General features: G+C 39.8%; 2 protein-coding genes across 2 annotated transcripts in view; one reads left to right on the top strand and one right to left on the bottom strand.

The window, feature by feature from the left end:
• Positions 1-1409: 1409 nt before the first annotated feature.
• Positions 1410-3396, top strand: LOC145554497 (V-set and immunoglobulin domain-containing protein 10-like 2). The gene is made up of 2 exons (XM_081614357.1): positions 1410-1807; positions 3032-3396. The coding sequence occupies exons 1-2, from the start codon at positions 1732-1734 to the stop codon at positions 3391-3393; spliced, it is 438 nt and encodes a 145-aa protein (XP_081470483.1). The 5' UTR covers positions 1410-1731; the 3' UTR covers positions 3394-3396.
• A 6390-nt stretch (positions 3397-9786) lies between these two features.
• The window catches only part of cdon (cell adhesion associated, oncogene regulated), a 63296-nt gene continuing 56040 nt past the window's right edge, over positions 9787-17042 (bottom strand). The window contains exons 16-19 of the mRNA XM_008426440.3: positions 16359-16639; positions 16194-16273; positions 12292-12515; positions 9787-10348 (exon numbers count right to left, since the gene is read on the bottom strand). Coding sequence (XP_008424662.1) covers positions 10188-10348; positions 12292-12515; positions 16194-16273; positions 16359-16639 — 746 coding nt within the window. The 3' untranslated portion in view covers positions 9787-10187. The remainder of the gene's footprint in view (positions 10349-12291; positions 12516-16193; positions 16274-16358; positions 16640-17042) is intronic.

Consider the following 17042-nt stretch of genomic DNA (forward strand, 5'->3'; position numbering starts at 1 on the left):
AAGTTTTAAGACACTTCATATTTCTGTCTGACTTTTTAAATGGTTTCTGCAAAGATAGAAAATTACTGAAAAACCAGGAAAACAATTGAGCCGCAATGCTTTTCAAACATTCTCAAAATATTTAAACATGATCATATTACAATATAAACTTTAATGTATTTTTTAAGTATTTTATCAGGAAACTCAAAGAAAACCAAAAGGGAACAGAATAGAGTCCAGAGACAAATTAGCTGAAAGTCTAGCATTAGCTAATCTATCATTATTGTGTTGACGCATGTTGAGTAACATTAACTTAATCCATACTAGCTATAAAGATAATGTTAGCCAAAATGCTAACATTTAGTGATAAATGGTGAGGGCACGCTAGCTAAAAATTTAGTTACTCTAACCCTAAAGCATTATAAACAAACAGTCTGCTAATGTCAAAGCACTACACTAACACATTATTTAGCAGAAGCTAATGCTAAAATGCTAACTTAAACTATGCTTACACCCATGTTCTATAATGTCTTTATGTATTGTATTCATGTTTATATCTTGTTAACTTACTCGATTCAGTAATATGATTTAAGTTTTTGAATTCAAATTAGCTAAAAAGCTAATGTTAGCATAAGTGCTAACATATAGTGATAGCAAGTGACAGGCTTAATAGCTTAAAAAGTTAGTTGCGCTAACCCTAAAGCATCATAAATAATCTGCTCTGCCAAAGTTAAAGCGCTACGCCAGCACATTATTTAGCGGAAGCTAATGCTAAAATGCTAACTCCAACCACGTTTATACCCATGTTCTACAATGTCTTTATATATTGTATTTATATCTTGTTCTCTGTCGTCTGTGTTTTATTTGGTTCCTGTATTGTTTCTTGGTTGAAATGAAGTTTTTGGGCGGGAAAAGTACAGAGAACTGAGGAGAGGAAATGGAGCTGCTGCATGTGTCTTCACCCACTTCAAAATAAGAGCATGAATATAAACATCCAACCGCCTGAGGAATTCTTAACAGTCGATCACCAAAACTTCAACACAGATGTTGAACTTTATTCAACTAAAAGTTTAGAAATCAGCCAAGTAAATTAGGAGAAGCTAGGTGCGCTAAATGTTTTCAAAGTTAGCAGAAAGCGCTAAATGAAAGATTAGCTCCACGGTTAGCGCTTTAGCAAAATGGTGCCCACAGCTGGTAATAAAAATGGCCTCATTAGCAGCTTTTAAGTTGTAAAAGCCTCTTTACTAAGAGTCGAAACATCTTGATTTAAAACGTTCAAGTCCTGGAAACTGAGAATCTTATCCAAAATGTTGAAGTTTATGGTTCCAGCTTGTCGGAGGGAACTCGGTTGTTACTTTTTGCTTGTTGTGACACTTTCGTGTTATGAGTTTTGTTTTCTTGTTTCGTTTGTTTCTGGGGAAACTCAGAGGTCTTGACCTTGCCTGGCCTTCGTTTTCAATTTTCTTGGAAGTGATGGAATTTCTAAAAAGTTTCCCCTCAGCCTGCAACTTCAATAATAGATGAAGCAGCGACATCATCCTGACACCGTATACGTCCCTCTCTCAGATTCAGCCATTCGCCCGGTGGAGCGCCAGCGAGGAGGTGGAAACGCAGATGAATAATTTAAAGTGTAGTTTGACTGAATTTCTCCCCGCTGGTGCTCCAGCTGCTTTCAGTCCTTCTCGGTGAGACCAGCAGCGAAGACCGGAAAGGGGAAACGCTACCAGCGCTTCTGATTCCAGGCTACCAGCGATGGCATCACTCAAAGCCTTTAGGACGACTCCATATGTCTGCTTCCTCCTCTGCTGCCTCGCACTTCCTCTACAAGGTAAAGGCTCTTTGTTGAGAAAACTCATATTTTGCATGTTTTTGTAGTTTGATTTGCGTTTCTAATGGTTCACAAAAACATCTGAAGAGCTTAAAAACCACGCAGCCTTTTTTTTTTTAGCAAAACGTTAATGGTGGTTAATGGTTATGGTGTCTGAAAAATGAGCCATTTCCAAAACTTCAGGAATGTACGATGGTATATTAGGGCCATTTTATATTGAAAAAAATTAGTACATTTCCACTAAAAAACTCTGAAATTTTGTGAGAAGTTTTCTAGAAAAAACAAGGATATTTACGAGCTCAAAAAGACGAAAATTTGCGAGAAAAAAACTCAGGAATTTTGAGCTTAATCTCAGAACGTTTCTAGAAAAAAACTTGGAAATAACTGAATTTTTAAAGTTTTTTCCTAAGCTTTTACAGAAATTTCAAAGTTTTCTAGAAAATTTCAGAGATTCTTAACAGAAATTAAGTCATATTAATGGCCTTAATAAATCATTGTAGAAATGTAACAGCCAGCAGACTCTGCCCAGCTTGTTACCTAGCAAAAGCAGGGAAGCCCTGCCCGTTACGTAGCAACCTAAGCTAAGCTCCAGAACATTTGGTCAGCTGGTTTTTATCACCGTATGTCTGCTAGAAAGAGAAGTGTTTTGTTGACTTACCATCCAGAAACCACTTGCCACTTTCTTGTTGCTTGTGCAGGAGGCTCTACTAATGCTTTTTAAAGATGTACATTTTGTAATCCAGCAGCCATTGTCATATGCCAGTGTAAATGTTAAGGGTGTAGCCAGCAGCAAGTTATTTGGATTTAAAGTGACAAAACAGCTCAAAATAGGCAGAACTGACCAGACTGAAATTTTATTATCTAAGAATGAGTGTGTGTAAAAAATGTAAAAACATATTTTGTATCACCTAAATACCTATCCTAACCTGTTGGCATAAGCATAATAGATCACTGATAACAAAGAGCTTCAGCTGGAGACAAGCTGAAACTGGTATTTGTTTTTTTTCCTTGATTGGTATTATTATTTTGTCAGACTGCTGAGTGAAGCCAGAGAGAGTCATAAAATTCACCCCATCAAAGATCCCAGAGGCTGAAAACTGTCTTTAAGTTCCTGTTGTTCGTCCCGAAACACAGAAGTGAATAAACCTGTCAATCCGGAGGCTGTTTTCTTGTCTTTCTTTGTTGATAATTACAGTAATTGACTCCAGCCATCTTGTCTTGCAGGTTTGAAGATATTTGACCCGGAGGAGGTGGAATACATTCGCTCCAACGCCACTGGGACTGCAGGAGGCTCGGTCACCTTGGACTGCGGCTCCGTTATGCCCGCCATCTACATCTGGGGGTTCACCAAACCGGGAACCGACAACAACGTGGCGGTGGCACACAACTACGGACAGGGCCCCAAGGTCCAGCCGCAGGCCGGCAGCCTGGGCAGCATCCAGCTGCGGGATGACGCCCCCGCTTTGGTGGTAGAGGACCTGCAGAAGGACGCAGCCGGGATGTACACCTGCCAGGCTCTGTACGACACCGACGAAGGAGCCAGGATTACCTTCTACTTCACCCGACTGGAGGTGGAGGACCAATAACGAGTTTCCCCAACATCAACAAGCAAAGCTTGGTCACATTGTAAAGCATTTAAAGAGCCGGCAGGTGACTAAAGGCGATGAAGACCCCTTAACTCAAAAATTGAAGACTGCTTGAGCAGTTTGTGGAGGTGGAAAACTGGTTAAAAAAAAAAAAAAGAAACTTTATAGACACGTTGCTTGCAGAGATTCTGCACTTGCGCACAGAGAGCAAAAAGACAAATCCTTTTACGTGCCGCCCATAGCCGCGCTGCCACAGTAAAACAAAACCGTGAACTAAATGAAACCTGTAGATGGTGGTATGGTTAACTTAGTGCAGTGCGCCACAGCAAACAGGAAAATAACGCAGAAAAAAATCACTGAAAAAGAACTCAAAACCTCTCAGTATTCTTCTTTTCTCTCTGTGTCGGCTACGCTATGCAGACCCGTTGCCATAGCAACTGACTGACAACAACGGCGCTAATGTATCAGTACTCAACATCAAAAAACACTCAAACATTTCCCAGACAAAGCAGATCATTCAGTTCGTTTCAGTTTGATGTTTTCAGACTTGATGTTTTATTATTAATAAATTATCTCTGTGGTAGATTAGCTACCGTTGCTGTTAGCAAAGCTAACAACAACGGTAGCGGTTGTGGTTGGTAGTGGTTGATTAGCTAATTTAAACATGTGCTTGGCTGATGACCTGTTGGAAAATTTGTCCTTTTGTCGCCTTTTTAATTATGTTTTCTAAATGAACTGAAACCACAGAGTTCCACAGCACATCTATATGTTAAAGTTGTCAAAGTCAAGCTAGCATACCTGAAATATTTCCCTCTAACTCGCCTTTGTTTGCAATTAAAACTTTTTCCTGACCTTATCTAGTTGTCATAGTGTTGACAATTAGTAGAAAAGCACTACATCCATTATTCTTGTACATTATGTGTATATTAAGGATTTAGGTCGTTATGTTGACAACAGCTAAAACCAATGCTAGTCATCGTCGGCTAGTTTTGACGTCACGCTGCAACGTGTCTGCAGTTGAATCTGCAGTTAATTCACACAAACTGAACAAAGTAGACTCAAATTTGTTTCCGCTTCAGTTTGAAAAGATCATAATTCGTCTAGATCAGTGTTCAGCTCTGGGAATCTCCCCAGTGCTGCATCAAAAGACAAACAAGCACCAAAAAAACTTCAAACCGAAACACAATGTAGAAGCACAGCTCCTCTTGAGCCGTATTTTTAAACATTTTTTTTACTTGAGCTATCTGAAGCAACATTAAACGGAGCCAGAATTTAAGTTTAAGGGTGTGGTGACAATCTATTTTCCTTTAAAGTGATTAATTAATCTCTGAATGCAGTTTTTATGGCTTTTTCCTGGATGTTTACACATCTGTTGAAAGCAGCTAAATCATGGAAAATATGGGTCTGGCTTTGTAAAGAAAGACTTGCGTTAAACGTCCTGCTAGCTGAAGCTTAATGCAGACTGACGCGCTTTGATCAGTGAAGACTGCACTATTGTCTCCTGCAGACATGCAGGTTGTGGTTTCAGTTTCAAAGCTTTTCCCAGTCCTGACTATTGAAACCACCTGGACGGTGGATTCATTAGAGAAGACTGTTGTTTTCCACACATACATACCGCTCATTAGTGCTTTTTTGTCCTAATCGCTCTGCAGTGTCTGTTTTTTTTATGTGTTTGACTGAATGTTGTAACATTCATTGTAGTTGAGATTTAATCTGAAGAAACCAAATTCTGGAAACTTTTTGATAATGCATGCTGACGGAAATCTTTGCACACAACACAAATGTTTTCCTGAGCAATTAGTGTGTTTTACATAAACTGTTGCTTATTTTTGTGATGAGTGAATAAATAAATGTGAAAAATAAAAAGTCTTTAGGTTTTTTATATTTATATAGGATTTGAATGTTGCCTTTTCATTAGCTCCAAACCAGAATCATCAGAATTTATTGAAATAAAGGCTTAAAGTTGATCACTTCATGAACTTGATACTGAAGGTCACTGGGATTACAGGCGACACATTTATGCATCGTTTAATCAGCCTGATTATGGACGATAATTCTGACAATCAGACAACAATTACCACATTCTGCAGATATTTCATCCATCCATCCATTTTCTTACACCCTTGTCCCTTATTGGGGCCGGGAGGGTTGCTGGTGCCCATCTCCAGCTAACGTTTCGGGCGAGAGGCGGGGTCACCCTGGACAGGTTGCCAGTCTGTCGCAGGGCAACACAGAGACACACAGGACACACAACCATGCACACACACACTCACACCTAGGGGCAATTTGGAGAGGCCAATTAACCTGACAGTCATGTTTTTGGACTGTGGGAGGAAACCGGAGTACCCGGAAAAAACCCACCATGCACAGGGAGAACATGCAAACTCCATGCAGAAAGACCCAGGCCGGGAATCGAACCCAGAACCTTCTTGCTGCAAGGCAACAGCTCTACCAACTGCGCCACTGTGCAGCCCGCAGATATTTCAATTAAGCCTTTTTTATGCAATGTAAGAAATACATGAAAAGATGAAAATAAATAATTGAAACATTATTTAAAGTTAGAAAATAAACTTAGCGTTCCTTCAGTGAATGCTTTGTAACTTAAAACTTTGAGAAAAGAACATGAAAAGTCCAGCCTTTCTGCTTCACTTAACGTAAAGGCTGTGTTGTAATCTGTGTTGTAATCTGTATTAATCTGATTATTTTTTAGATTAACCAATTAATAACAGGATCACAAGAGATGACAAATAAGTTTGTTCTTTTATCAAATTTGTTTTTCTGAGTCTGTAACTTCATCGGTTACTAAATTAAATGACAATTATTTCATTTATCGATTAATCATGAATAATAATGTGTCATCAGTTTATTGAAGGTTTCAGTGACCAATTTATCGTGCTTAACCGTCTCAGTCCTAATTTAAATGTCATTAATTTATTAAAATGTAGAGAATTTTTAAAATCTCAATTACAAAATGTTTTTGGACACTTTTGGCTTAATTACTGCTCTGACTGTTCTTTTAGCAAATGGCCTTTTTTGAGTCTGTAAACTATAGTTAACAATTAGTTGACAATTCAACAATCGATTAATCATGATTCATCAATTCAGCTCTATGGTTTTTAGTGCTTGGCTTTTATCCAACACCAACATGTTTTTTTTTTTTGTGGTTTGGGACGCGTCAAGGAAATAAAAAACGTTAAATCTGGAAAGCCAGCGACAGACTGGTGGATTCATGGGTTTCTTTCATTCATTCATTCATTCATTCATTCTGGGCGTGCTGGGAAGAGAATGGTGGGCGGACTGGTGTTAACAGGTCGGATATGCAGCACAAGGGGGCAAAATTCCTGTCCGGACAATGAGTTTTCTTGTTCCACTGGGCTTCTTAATGAAGGGGTGTAGCCGTGTGGGTGGAGGGGGGCATGCAGGGCTGAAGCAGAGTGCCGACTGACGGATGTGGGAGATGGAGAAGCGGCTCATTTTGGAGACAACCTCGGGCCTTATCTCGGTCTCATCAGGCCGCGCTGCATCTTTCAGCATCTTCCCTTTCTCAGACCATTTTTCTTTCATTTCTGGCTCCATTTTTGACCTCATTGTTCGTTTTTTGTGAGCGGTCGTTCACATTTCCAAATATATGCCATTTCCTGTGTTAAATTTTGAGTCTTTATGTAATGATCGTAACATTGACAATAGTATAAATAATGTTCTCTCGTTAGTCAAACATTAATTACACAAATGTCCCTTCTTTAAAACCATCCCTAACTTTATACAGTGAAAGAATTAGTTAAATTTGTCCTTATTTTTTTGTGAAGTCAAAAAAATGCTTGAAAATTTTACAATTCATTTTGTTTTGTTCTTGTTTCACTGCAAAAATGTAGTTTGAACACATACTTTATATGTTATGGCACATTTTTAAATGTTGATTGTATACGTTTATATTAATAAATGATTTTTTAAAAATTGCCTGAGTGAACCACGAACAATCCTCAAAGTGTCCAGTGTGTGTAGTAGAGCCCCCCCGCCATTTTTTTTATACATTTGGGGATTTTTTTGTTTGTTCTCTTTAAAAAAAACAAAAAAAAAAGAAGAGTAAAAGCATAATGTATACGCTATGGCACATTTTTGATGTTGATTGTACATGTTTAAATTCATAAATACTAAAAAGATTTACTGTGTGAATCGCAAACAATCTACAAGTGTCCCGCATGCGCAGTAGAGGACGCAGTAACGTCACACGTCGCGCGCGTGCTCAGTGTTTGCGGAAGTAAACATGGATTGTAACGGTGGAGCGTAGTTTACGATTTTAGAGTTGTTGTCCAGCACATGAACAACTTGACCCGCATTATCATTCTTTATGATTGTTGTTTTTCTTCCCGCTTCCGTATATCAGGACGCCGAACGACGTCATTTATACTCGACGTCGAGTATCAATGACGTAAAGATCGGGTGAATTCGACCCCGTCGAAAAGATCAGATACTATCAAAAATCCCATCTGTGTTTTTCAGACTGATGAAAAGATCAGATACAGGTTAACAATCGGATTTGTGTCACTTAAGGCTGAAGTATGTAAAAAACATTTCAGAACTGAATCCTTCAGTTCCTGGGGAAGAAAAGTTTTTTTGTGTGTTTTGTTTTGTTTTCCCCTTCCAGCCCTAATGGCACCGCTGCTGCCGCCGCCATCAGATCTGAAAATAACAGCCGGAAGAGACCGCGCCGCGCCACAGCACAGTCTGTCCAGGAATATGTACCATGACTGAGGGGAGAGGATGCCAGGCGAGCCGGGTCTGGCACCGAACCGGGGCAGACAGGCTCCGAGCGTTTGGAAAGCCCGAACCGCGGTCGTCCTCAGTGAAGCACAGCGAGGTCTATCATCACACTGCAGGCAAAAAAATCAAGTTTGAGAGTTTTTTTTAAAGGGTAAGTTCACTTATTACCCTACCATGATGCTGCCACGTCCTTGTTTGACAATGGGAGTGGTGTGCTACTCTAGTAGAGTGGGTTTGTTTACAGTATCTCAAGTTCAAAGGTCACCGCATCAAGATTCTCAACCTATAGAAGGGAACAAAACTGGTGGAAAAAATTAGAAATTTAGGGTGAAAGATTTCTCCATCATTCTGAGATTAAAGAATATAAGTTGGCATACTGAGGAAAGAGAATTATGGGAATAAAATTATTTTGAGAAATTAAACAAAATTTTGACAGTGATATGAGAATTTAGATTTTTTTTTTTCCCCCACCAGAATTCAGATTTTTTAATCTGAGAATTATGAAACTTAAACTCAGATTTCTGGGGCTAAAAATATACAATGGTGGCAAAAAAAAAAAAAAAGACAAAATACTGAAATTAAAAATGTGACTTTCCAGATTAAAAACCAGAATTATAGGTGAAAAAAGAAATTTTAATACTAAATAAATAAATTCTTGGGGAAAATCTCAGAATTCTCAAATAAAGAATAAGGTCAAATTTTGACTTTAAGTTTAAAGTCAGATTTCTGACAGGAAAAAAAGTCAAAATACTAAAATTAAAGTTCGAATTCAAAGATTAAAAATTAGAATTCTGGGGGGAAAAACAGGTCAAAATTCTGGAAAAACTATTTTAAAATTCTGAAATTACAGTCAAAGTTATTACGGGAAAAAAAATCTTAATTCTGATTTTTTTCCCCTGAGCTCCGAGATCAAAATCAGAATTCTGGAGAAAAAAAGTCAGAATACTGAGATTGCAGTCAATGGCTGTGGAACCTCTCGATGTGATAATATAAAGGATTCTCCATAAAATCAAGACCCTGCTTCTTAGGAAAACAGAGTGTTCAGTCAGAGGCTTCCTCAGATTCACTCTGACACAGACTGCTACAGGAGATGTTTGAAGAATTTGAATTCATACGAGTTACAACAACATTTAGTTTCCCTTTGGGATCAATGCAGTATTTTTGAAGTGAATTGACGTAAGAATTTGTGGGAGTCAAAATTTTGAGATTAAAAGGGAGAATTTGGACAGTGGAAGCCAGATTTCTGAGATTAAAATCATATTTTTTTCTGTCAGTGGTCCTAATCCTCTTCTGTAAAATCTTCATACTTAATTTGCGGTCTTTCCGTCCGCTGGTTGCAGATTTGCCGTGTAAACAGAGATTACATCCTGTAAAACTCCAGATTAGCATCAGACATTGGGCTTCACTGTTAGCGCAACCGCTCCACTTCTGCAACAGATTGGGGTCAAAAGGTCAGCGCTGCTCTCAAAGCCGCCGTGCGTTTTGCGGAAAGTGATGAGCTATCGAGTATCCGGCGAAGCGCGGTGCAGCTCGCCGGACCCGAACAGAGCAGGGAGTGTTCCCGGAGTTCAAAGGTCACCGCATCAAAGGCCTGGACCGAGGCCGGGGACAGAAGGACATTCTGAGAGGACGGACGTTTGTCTCCCATATCTTCTTTTTATATTATTACAAAACTTTACACAAACAGTCGCTAATCTCCACAGCTTGGAGCGGGACACAAAGGGACAAAACAACAAAAATAAAAAGTATTTCTCATCCAAAAGGCATAAATAATATAAAAGGCAAACTTTTTTCTTTTAAACAGATACATTCATATGAAATAATATTTTACTACTACAAAAAATAAATAAGTCTTCTAAAGAGTTCTTGGTGTTTCATGGGTTTTCCCTCGGGTGGGATTAGGAGTTTTTGTTTCGTTTCCATCTCCGAGTCTTTTCAATCCTTAACATCCATTTTGTCTCAGTCCCGTTTCACCGTCACATTTAGTGTCTCTGTCTTCCTCCCAGTCCTCCCAGTGTTCCCGCCGGCTGGGCTCAGGCCTCCTGCGGGCCGGCCGGGATCAGCTCTCCCACCAGGCTGCTGCTGGAGATCCAGCCGGGCTTCTCGTCGCAGTCCAGGTCCGGCAGGCCCAGCCCGTCCCAGGAGGACACCACCTGGTCCTCCGTCTCCACGCTGTCCTCCGGCTCGTCCTCCGCTGCAGAAACCGCAAACAGAGAGGGAGGTGAGACGGCTTCCAGTTTGTACTTCAAAAAAAAAAAAAAAATTAATTAAATAAAAAATAAATAAAAAATTAATATATACTGCTCAAAAAAATAAAGGGAACACTTAAACAACACAATATAACTCCAAGTAAATCAAACTTCTGTGAAATCAAACTGTCCACTTGGGAAGCAGCACTGATTGACCCGACGAGGGTCCCTGTTGTCAATCAGTGTTGCTTCCTAAGTGGACAGTTTGATTTCACAGAAGTTTGATTTACTTGGAGTTATATTGTGTTGTTTAAGTGTTCCCTTTATTTTTTCGAGCAGTGTATATATATATATATATCTACAGCAAATCAAAAAATAACTCCAAATATTAAAAGAAACGATTTTATTTAATTGTTTTTCTTGTCACAACATTTGATTATGTTTTGTTTTTTGCATCCATTTAATATATGCCTCCTTGTTTTGATTTGTTTATTTTGTTTTTGTTTGTTTTTGTTTCTCCTACTTTGTAGATCTTTTTGTTGCTCTGTAAAGTTTGTTCTGTGAGCACTGGAGAAAAGAGGACGGATTCTGGAGAAGCTCATGGTGCAATTTGTGGCTTTGCTGCAAAGTTTGTCTGCAAACATGAGAAATGCTGATATAAAACCGCAGTGGTGACAGTTCACTGCTGAACTATGAGAGCCTTGTAGCTCTTAAAGGGGCGGCGTCATAAAAATAAAAAAAAATCAACTTCTTTTGCGCTTTACTTCATGCTAATGTTATTCCCTCATCTGAAACAAACATGGAGTGTTGTTTTGATTCTTTCCTGCATGTGTTAGACATACTTTAATCTCCACGGCAAACATTCAGCCGTGCAAAACGCCTGATTGGTCCAAACTCCACACCCACTCGGCTCCTTCAGACTAGCCAGCAGCAATTAGTGGAGCTACTTCTCACTGAAACGCTGGAAAAATGTTAAAGGGTTAGTAGAGGAGCCATGTTGGGATGGAGTTTTTAAAGAGACAGAGGCCCAATTTCAAGGCATTAAATCAGGAAGGAAAATTTCTTTTAAGTCATATTTGATATGTACATAACCTGAAGGTAAAATAGATACTTTATCGAGCTACAACATGGCACTGGAAAAGACATAATGCTTCCCCTTTAAAACAGCAGTTTTAGACTAACATTGAAAAGTATTTACACCCTTCACAACAAACATGAATGCAGTGTGTTGGCATTAGCTGTGGACAAAGTCTTCACTGTGGTGTTTTGGTCTCAACTTTATTTCAAAGGATAATTTTGTTTACAGAAACTTAATAATTAATTTTATTTGCTGTTCCGTTGATTTATTTTGGATATTTAAAATGTCGTCCAGTTCCAGTGTTAAATGTTCAGTAGGATTTAAAGTTTATTGGTCTTGGAGATTGTGTTCTTGTGTTATTATGCCTCTATTACCATTATATTACTTGAAAATTGTCTCAAAACGACAATATTATCGTATAACTTCTGGGACCCAGCCATGACAGACCAAAGTGCTTTTAGAAATGTAAAATAAATAAAACTGAAACTGACAAAAATGTTCCTATTGGTCAAACGTGTAAAAAAAAAAAAAAACCCTGAATCAAATGGTTCAGAAAGAACAATTAGGAATTCTAAATAAAAAGTTTATTAAATAATAAAGCATAGAATTAGACTGAATAGATCTGCCTATTGTCACAGCCGGCAGATCTAGAATATTTTTTCCAATATCGAACCGACACAGATATTAATATCGTATCATATATGTCTACTTTATAGTTTCTGATCCACTTTCTTCACCAATCTGAGCCCAGATGGACAACATTTTATTTAATTTCCCTTCAGGATCATTGAAATATTATTGAATTTGAACAAATATGCTTTAAAATAATAATAATAATAATAATAATAATAATAATAATAAATGAGTCACCGGTGCTGTCCCCCGGAGAGTTTTCAGTGTTCCGGATCAGACAGCAGGAATGCTGGGAAGGCGAGGACCCTCTGTTCCCGTCCGGCGGCTGGAAGCCGGCGCCGGGGTCGGACCCGCGGCACTGCGGGGAAACCTGGCCCAGCGGAACCATCTCCAGCCCGTCCTGGTGGCACGGCGCCACGCGGTGCATCAGCGGCGCAGCGCCGTTGGTTTTATTGTAGCATCTGGTCGGAGACGGAGAGACGGGATCAATACCAAAACTAATCAGGAACGGATCCAACCCCGCTGACCAAACCGTGACACGTTGTGGTTTCTAAGTTTCCGAGCTCGACGGCGCTTCATCGGTACACGATGTGATTGTGACGCCGCCCCCTCCGACTCCCCAGCAGCCGGAGGTAAATAAACACAGAGCTCATTAGGTCCACCGGCTGGATGCACACAGAGTAAACTGTGATGCTGGAGACTCTTAAACACATAAACAGGGCAAACAGGAGGCCGGAGCTGCATCTCTGTCTGGTGCGCGAGTCCGTTTGGGCCTCAGAAGCCCAATCTGTCAGCTCCGCATTATAAAATGTGAGGAATGTTTAAAATCTTAACCAAGACTAACAGTTCTGCATCATTTAAACGTTTTCAGATTATTTATTTTTCCCCGGTAAAACTGCAAACCATCAGACAATGTGGAGATTTGAAGTTGCAGACCAAATATTTTAAATCTGAAAAGTGTGGCATGGTCTCCTGTACGTCAGTATATATTACCGAATTAGACGGGGCCCAATTAGCCGCTAATGCTAGCGACGAGCATCTGCAAGCGCAATTACAAATGGGAAGCATCTGTCACTTATTTCTTATTTGATTTCTATAAAAAATGAAGAATATTTCAGATGTTTGGTGTTTAAAATATGTATTAGACATAAATCTATAAACTGTTCAGCTTCTGTCAGTTTTCTTAAGATGCAACTGAAGATTTAAAAAATTCCTAATTTATTTCAGATTATTAATTTAATTTCACCTAATTGCCGCTTTAGGAGCCATAGTTCGTTCAATACTTTATGATGTATTGTATCTTATTTGATGACAAACGAGGCAATTAGTCCCGTTTTTGTCGTTTGTTGATTTTCCAGAAACTACCGTGGCTGCAGTTCGTCCACAACAAAGGAAAAATAACGCAGAAAAACTGGTGGAGAACAATTCAATATGCCTCTGTTTACTCGTTCCCTCTGTGTTGGCTTCCCTCCACATGCACATCCTTTGCCATGGCAACCAACTGGCAGCAGTTCGACTAGCTTTCATAGCAGCAGAGACTACTTTCACTTTAAATTTGCCAATTTAAACACCTGTTCCATTGATGATCTGTCACAAGATGGTGAGAGTTGCCTTATTTTGAAACAGAATTGAAAATCACATGTACGTGTTAGGATGTCAAAGTCAACTAGCATAACCGCCCTACTTCTCACTTCATTAACATTTTTCTTCCATTGTATCTCAGGGTGTTTTCACAGTCGGTAGTCTGCTAGTTGCAACATTGGTTACGTTTTCAGTTGCTGTGCTTCTCTTTCTCTCTGCACAGTGTCAAATGAACAAAACCCTTCAAAGAAATCTATTCCCCTCCTCACCTGTGGGGGCGCTGCACCAAAAACCACTGAAGCAAATTACATAAAAACATCTGAAGACGACACTGAGCGCAACTTCCTTCTTCATGAAATGTATAAAAATTGAGTGGTGTCAGATTTTAGCAGTTGTAGAATATCTGTTTTGTCTTTGGTAAAGGACAACGAGCCATTTCTCCTGCTAGCGCTAGGCTAACGCATTTGTTTAGTTCACTTTAATCTACCTTTAGCTCATTTGTCTAGAAGGTCCGGTTTCTTTGACGAGGTGTGAATATGTAATCAATCTGATACCGACCAAAAAAAGCAAACTCTAGTCCGGCTACAAACCTAGATGTCGGGTTTGTTGACATTCTGGTGCGGTTTGAATGCTGATGTGAACATCAAGCGGACTAAACACTGCTCCAAAAGCAGGAAGTGAACTACAGCGCAGGGCATTCTGGGTAAATACAAAACAAACTTGAGAGTCTAGCGCTAGCAGGAGTAGATTGTGGTTTTTTTACCAAACGAAAAATGGAGAAATCCTACAACTGCTAAAATCTGACGCCACTCCATTTTTGTACATTTCATGAAGAAGGAAGTTGCGCTCAGTGTCGTCTTCAGATGTTTATTTTTTTCATTTCCTTCATTAGTTCTTGGTGCAGCGCCACCACAGTCGAGGAGGGAAACAGGTTTTTCAAAAGGGAATCAAACCAACTGAAAATGTAACAAATGTTCCAGTTTTGGTCACCGAAGGCGGCTGTCCCTGGATCCACTGTAACTGAATCCAACGTCTTGATAGATATTGAAGTTCGCATTGGAGACAATCCAAATAAAGAAACTATGTAGGTTTGTCCGTAGGAATCGTCGAAACGGAGCTCAGCGTGTTTGTTTTCTAAACGCACAAAGCCCAATACAATGACATGAGTTGCCCACGTTTGAATTGCTTTTATAGAGAGCTGAACAATGAGGGTGAAGTTTCTGCATAAACTGTGTGGTACGTTGTAGCCTGTGTGGATTATGCTTCTGTTTTCCCTTTGTTGCAGAAAAACATGTTTTTTTGTTTGTGAAATGGCCCTTGACCATGCTTCGCTGTTAATCTCAACGCGCAAATCCGTTTCCCAGTGGGTTTTGGACTTTTCATTTGGAAGAGGATTTAGCATCATTAGTTGCCCATAAAAAAAAGAAATCAATTTCTTTTTATGGTTGGGACGCTCATTAAATTTAAGAAAATGTTCTACGGGATTTAAGCTTGGCTGGTCATCTGGAAAAGTAAGTGATGATTGCACAAAATGTCTTAGTTGGAGAAAACTAAAGAAGTCCTTCTGTAAAACATCATGCTTAATTTGTATTTGCCTAAAAGACATAAAACCACCTTCTTCAAACAAATCAAAACCAGTTTTAAGATTTTGTGATACCAGTTGAAAACTATACTTCGACCAATGCCAGGGGGAAAGGCTGCTCTTAAAAAGCGGCTCCATTGGACTTTAATATTTTCCTCTCCCAATGTTACCCGAAACTTTTAGTGTTAAAAGCAGCAAGTTTTTGTTTCTAATAATTGTCTACATGCAATTCAGACCGGTGTTTAAAAAAAAGAGTGTAAGCATCTTGATATTAACCTAGCATAGCATGCCCAATAATAATGTAACTCAGAAATAGCCTGACCTACTGCTGGGCGATTTCCATTTCTGATTTTAATGTTTTTTCCTATTAGTGTTTTTTTTTCCTATTAGTGACTTATTTCCAATAATCTCTTCTGTGAGTTGTCCAGTTATTTAATACTAAATATGATTCAAGTATTCAACATGAAATGATTGAATCATATTCAATAATTTCACTGAACTCCTTCCAGAACCGCACAGCATTCTGGGGGATGTAGGCAGAGGAAAGGCTTTAGCTGCGCAGCCTCTCAAGGCTAGCTCAGCTAGGTTGGTGGAATCAACTAACTTACTCTTTGGTTACCTAGCAACTCATCCATTCTTTGGTTACCTAGCAACTAACTCACTCTTTGGTTACCTAGCAACTCATCCATTCTTTGGTTACCTAGCAACAACCTGTTAAGTAACTTGTGCAGCAGCAGCAGTTTAAGGTTTCCCCACCATTCCTCATAACTGCTTAAAAATAAAAAACAACAGCGTAGAGTGAAAGGTCACAAGGAAACCTAGGAAGAAATGAAGGAGGGAAGGAGGGAGGGGAGGATTGAAGGAGACAAAGAGGCCATGGAAGGAAAGAAGAAGAAAGAGTAAGAAAGAAAAACAGGAATGAAGGAAGGCAGTCTGAACAGAAGAATCTCCATTGTCTTTACGAACTTCCTCCCACCTGTTGTTGTTGCAGAGGTTCTGGCAGCTCATACACTCCGATGTCTCTTTCTGAGGAAGAGCCGTGTACAAACTCCCACCCTGACAACACAACACCAACATCCGAGTTAGCCTCCAAAGAACAGTGCACAGAGCCGCCTGCTCCGGCCGCCGGCGGAGAACTCACGTTCAGGTGGTGGTGGAGGTGCGGGTGCTCGCACTCGTGGGTGCTGTGGGGCAGGGTGCCGTCGTGGCTGTGTGGGACGAAGCCGCCGGAGCCGTTGAGCAACGCCAAGCCGTTGGGGAGTTTGTGGTGGAGGTGATGGCAGCCTTGAGGCAACATCTGGCCGCCGTAGCCGCCGTGAACGCCTCCGTTCACGCGCCCGCCGCCCGCCGTCAGCGTGGTGTACTCGAGCACGTGGCCGTTCAGGTCCGCCGGCTGGTACAGGTAGCCAGGAGGGTCATACTCTGCAAGGCGGGGCATAAACTGAGAGCTTTAGCCCCTTTAAACCTTAAATTCAAGTCTTATTGTGCAAAATTCACTTTTTATATTTCCATTTGGGTTTCAACTGCTTCTAAAAACAACTCAACCCAAGCCAGCTGTTTTTTGCAACAAGTTAATGTTTGTTGGTGTCTGAAAAATTTGCCATTTTAAAAACATTTGAAATGCAACATCACAAATCAGCAGGCTCTGCACTGTTACCTAGCAACCACAACAGAGGTTGTTATTGATGTATCTTATTAAAACCAACAGGTTGAAATATTGATCTCACCAAACTGATTAATCTATAATAAAATGTAAGGTTTATTTATTCTCACTGACCAAACAAAGTTCATTTTCCAGTAAAAAAAAAACCCTTTAGTTCACCTG

Source organism: Poecilia reticulata, chromosome 13 (genome assembly GCF_904066995.2).
Source record: "Poecilia reticulata chromosome 13, P_reticulata-male-v2, whole genome shotgun sequence".
Taxonomy (NCBI): domain Eukaryota; kingdom Metazoa; phylum Chordata; class Actinopteri; order Cyprinodontiformes; family Poeciliidae; genus Poecilia; species Poecilia reticulata.

Bases quoted from the DNA above. Each gene is read 5' to 3' on its own strand.
- LOC145554497 (XM_081614357.1), top strand. From the start codon at position 1,732: ATGGCATCACTCAAAGCCTTTAGGACGACTCCATATGTCTGCTTCCTC. The intron at 1,808-3,031 runs GTAAAGGCTCTT...CTTGTCTTGCAG, and splicing joins CCTCGCACTTCCTCTACAAG to GTTTGAAGATATTTGACCCG.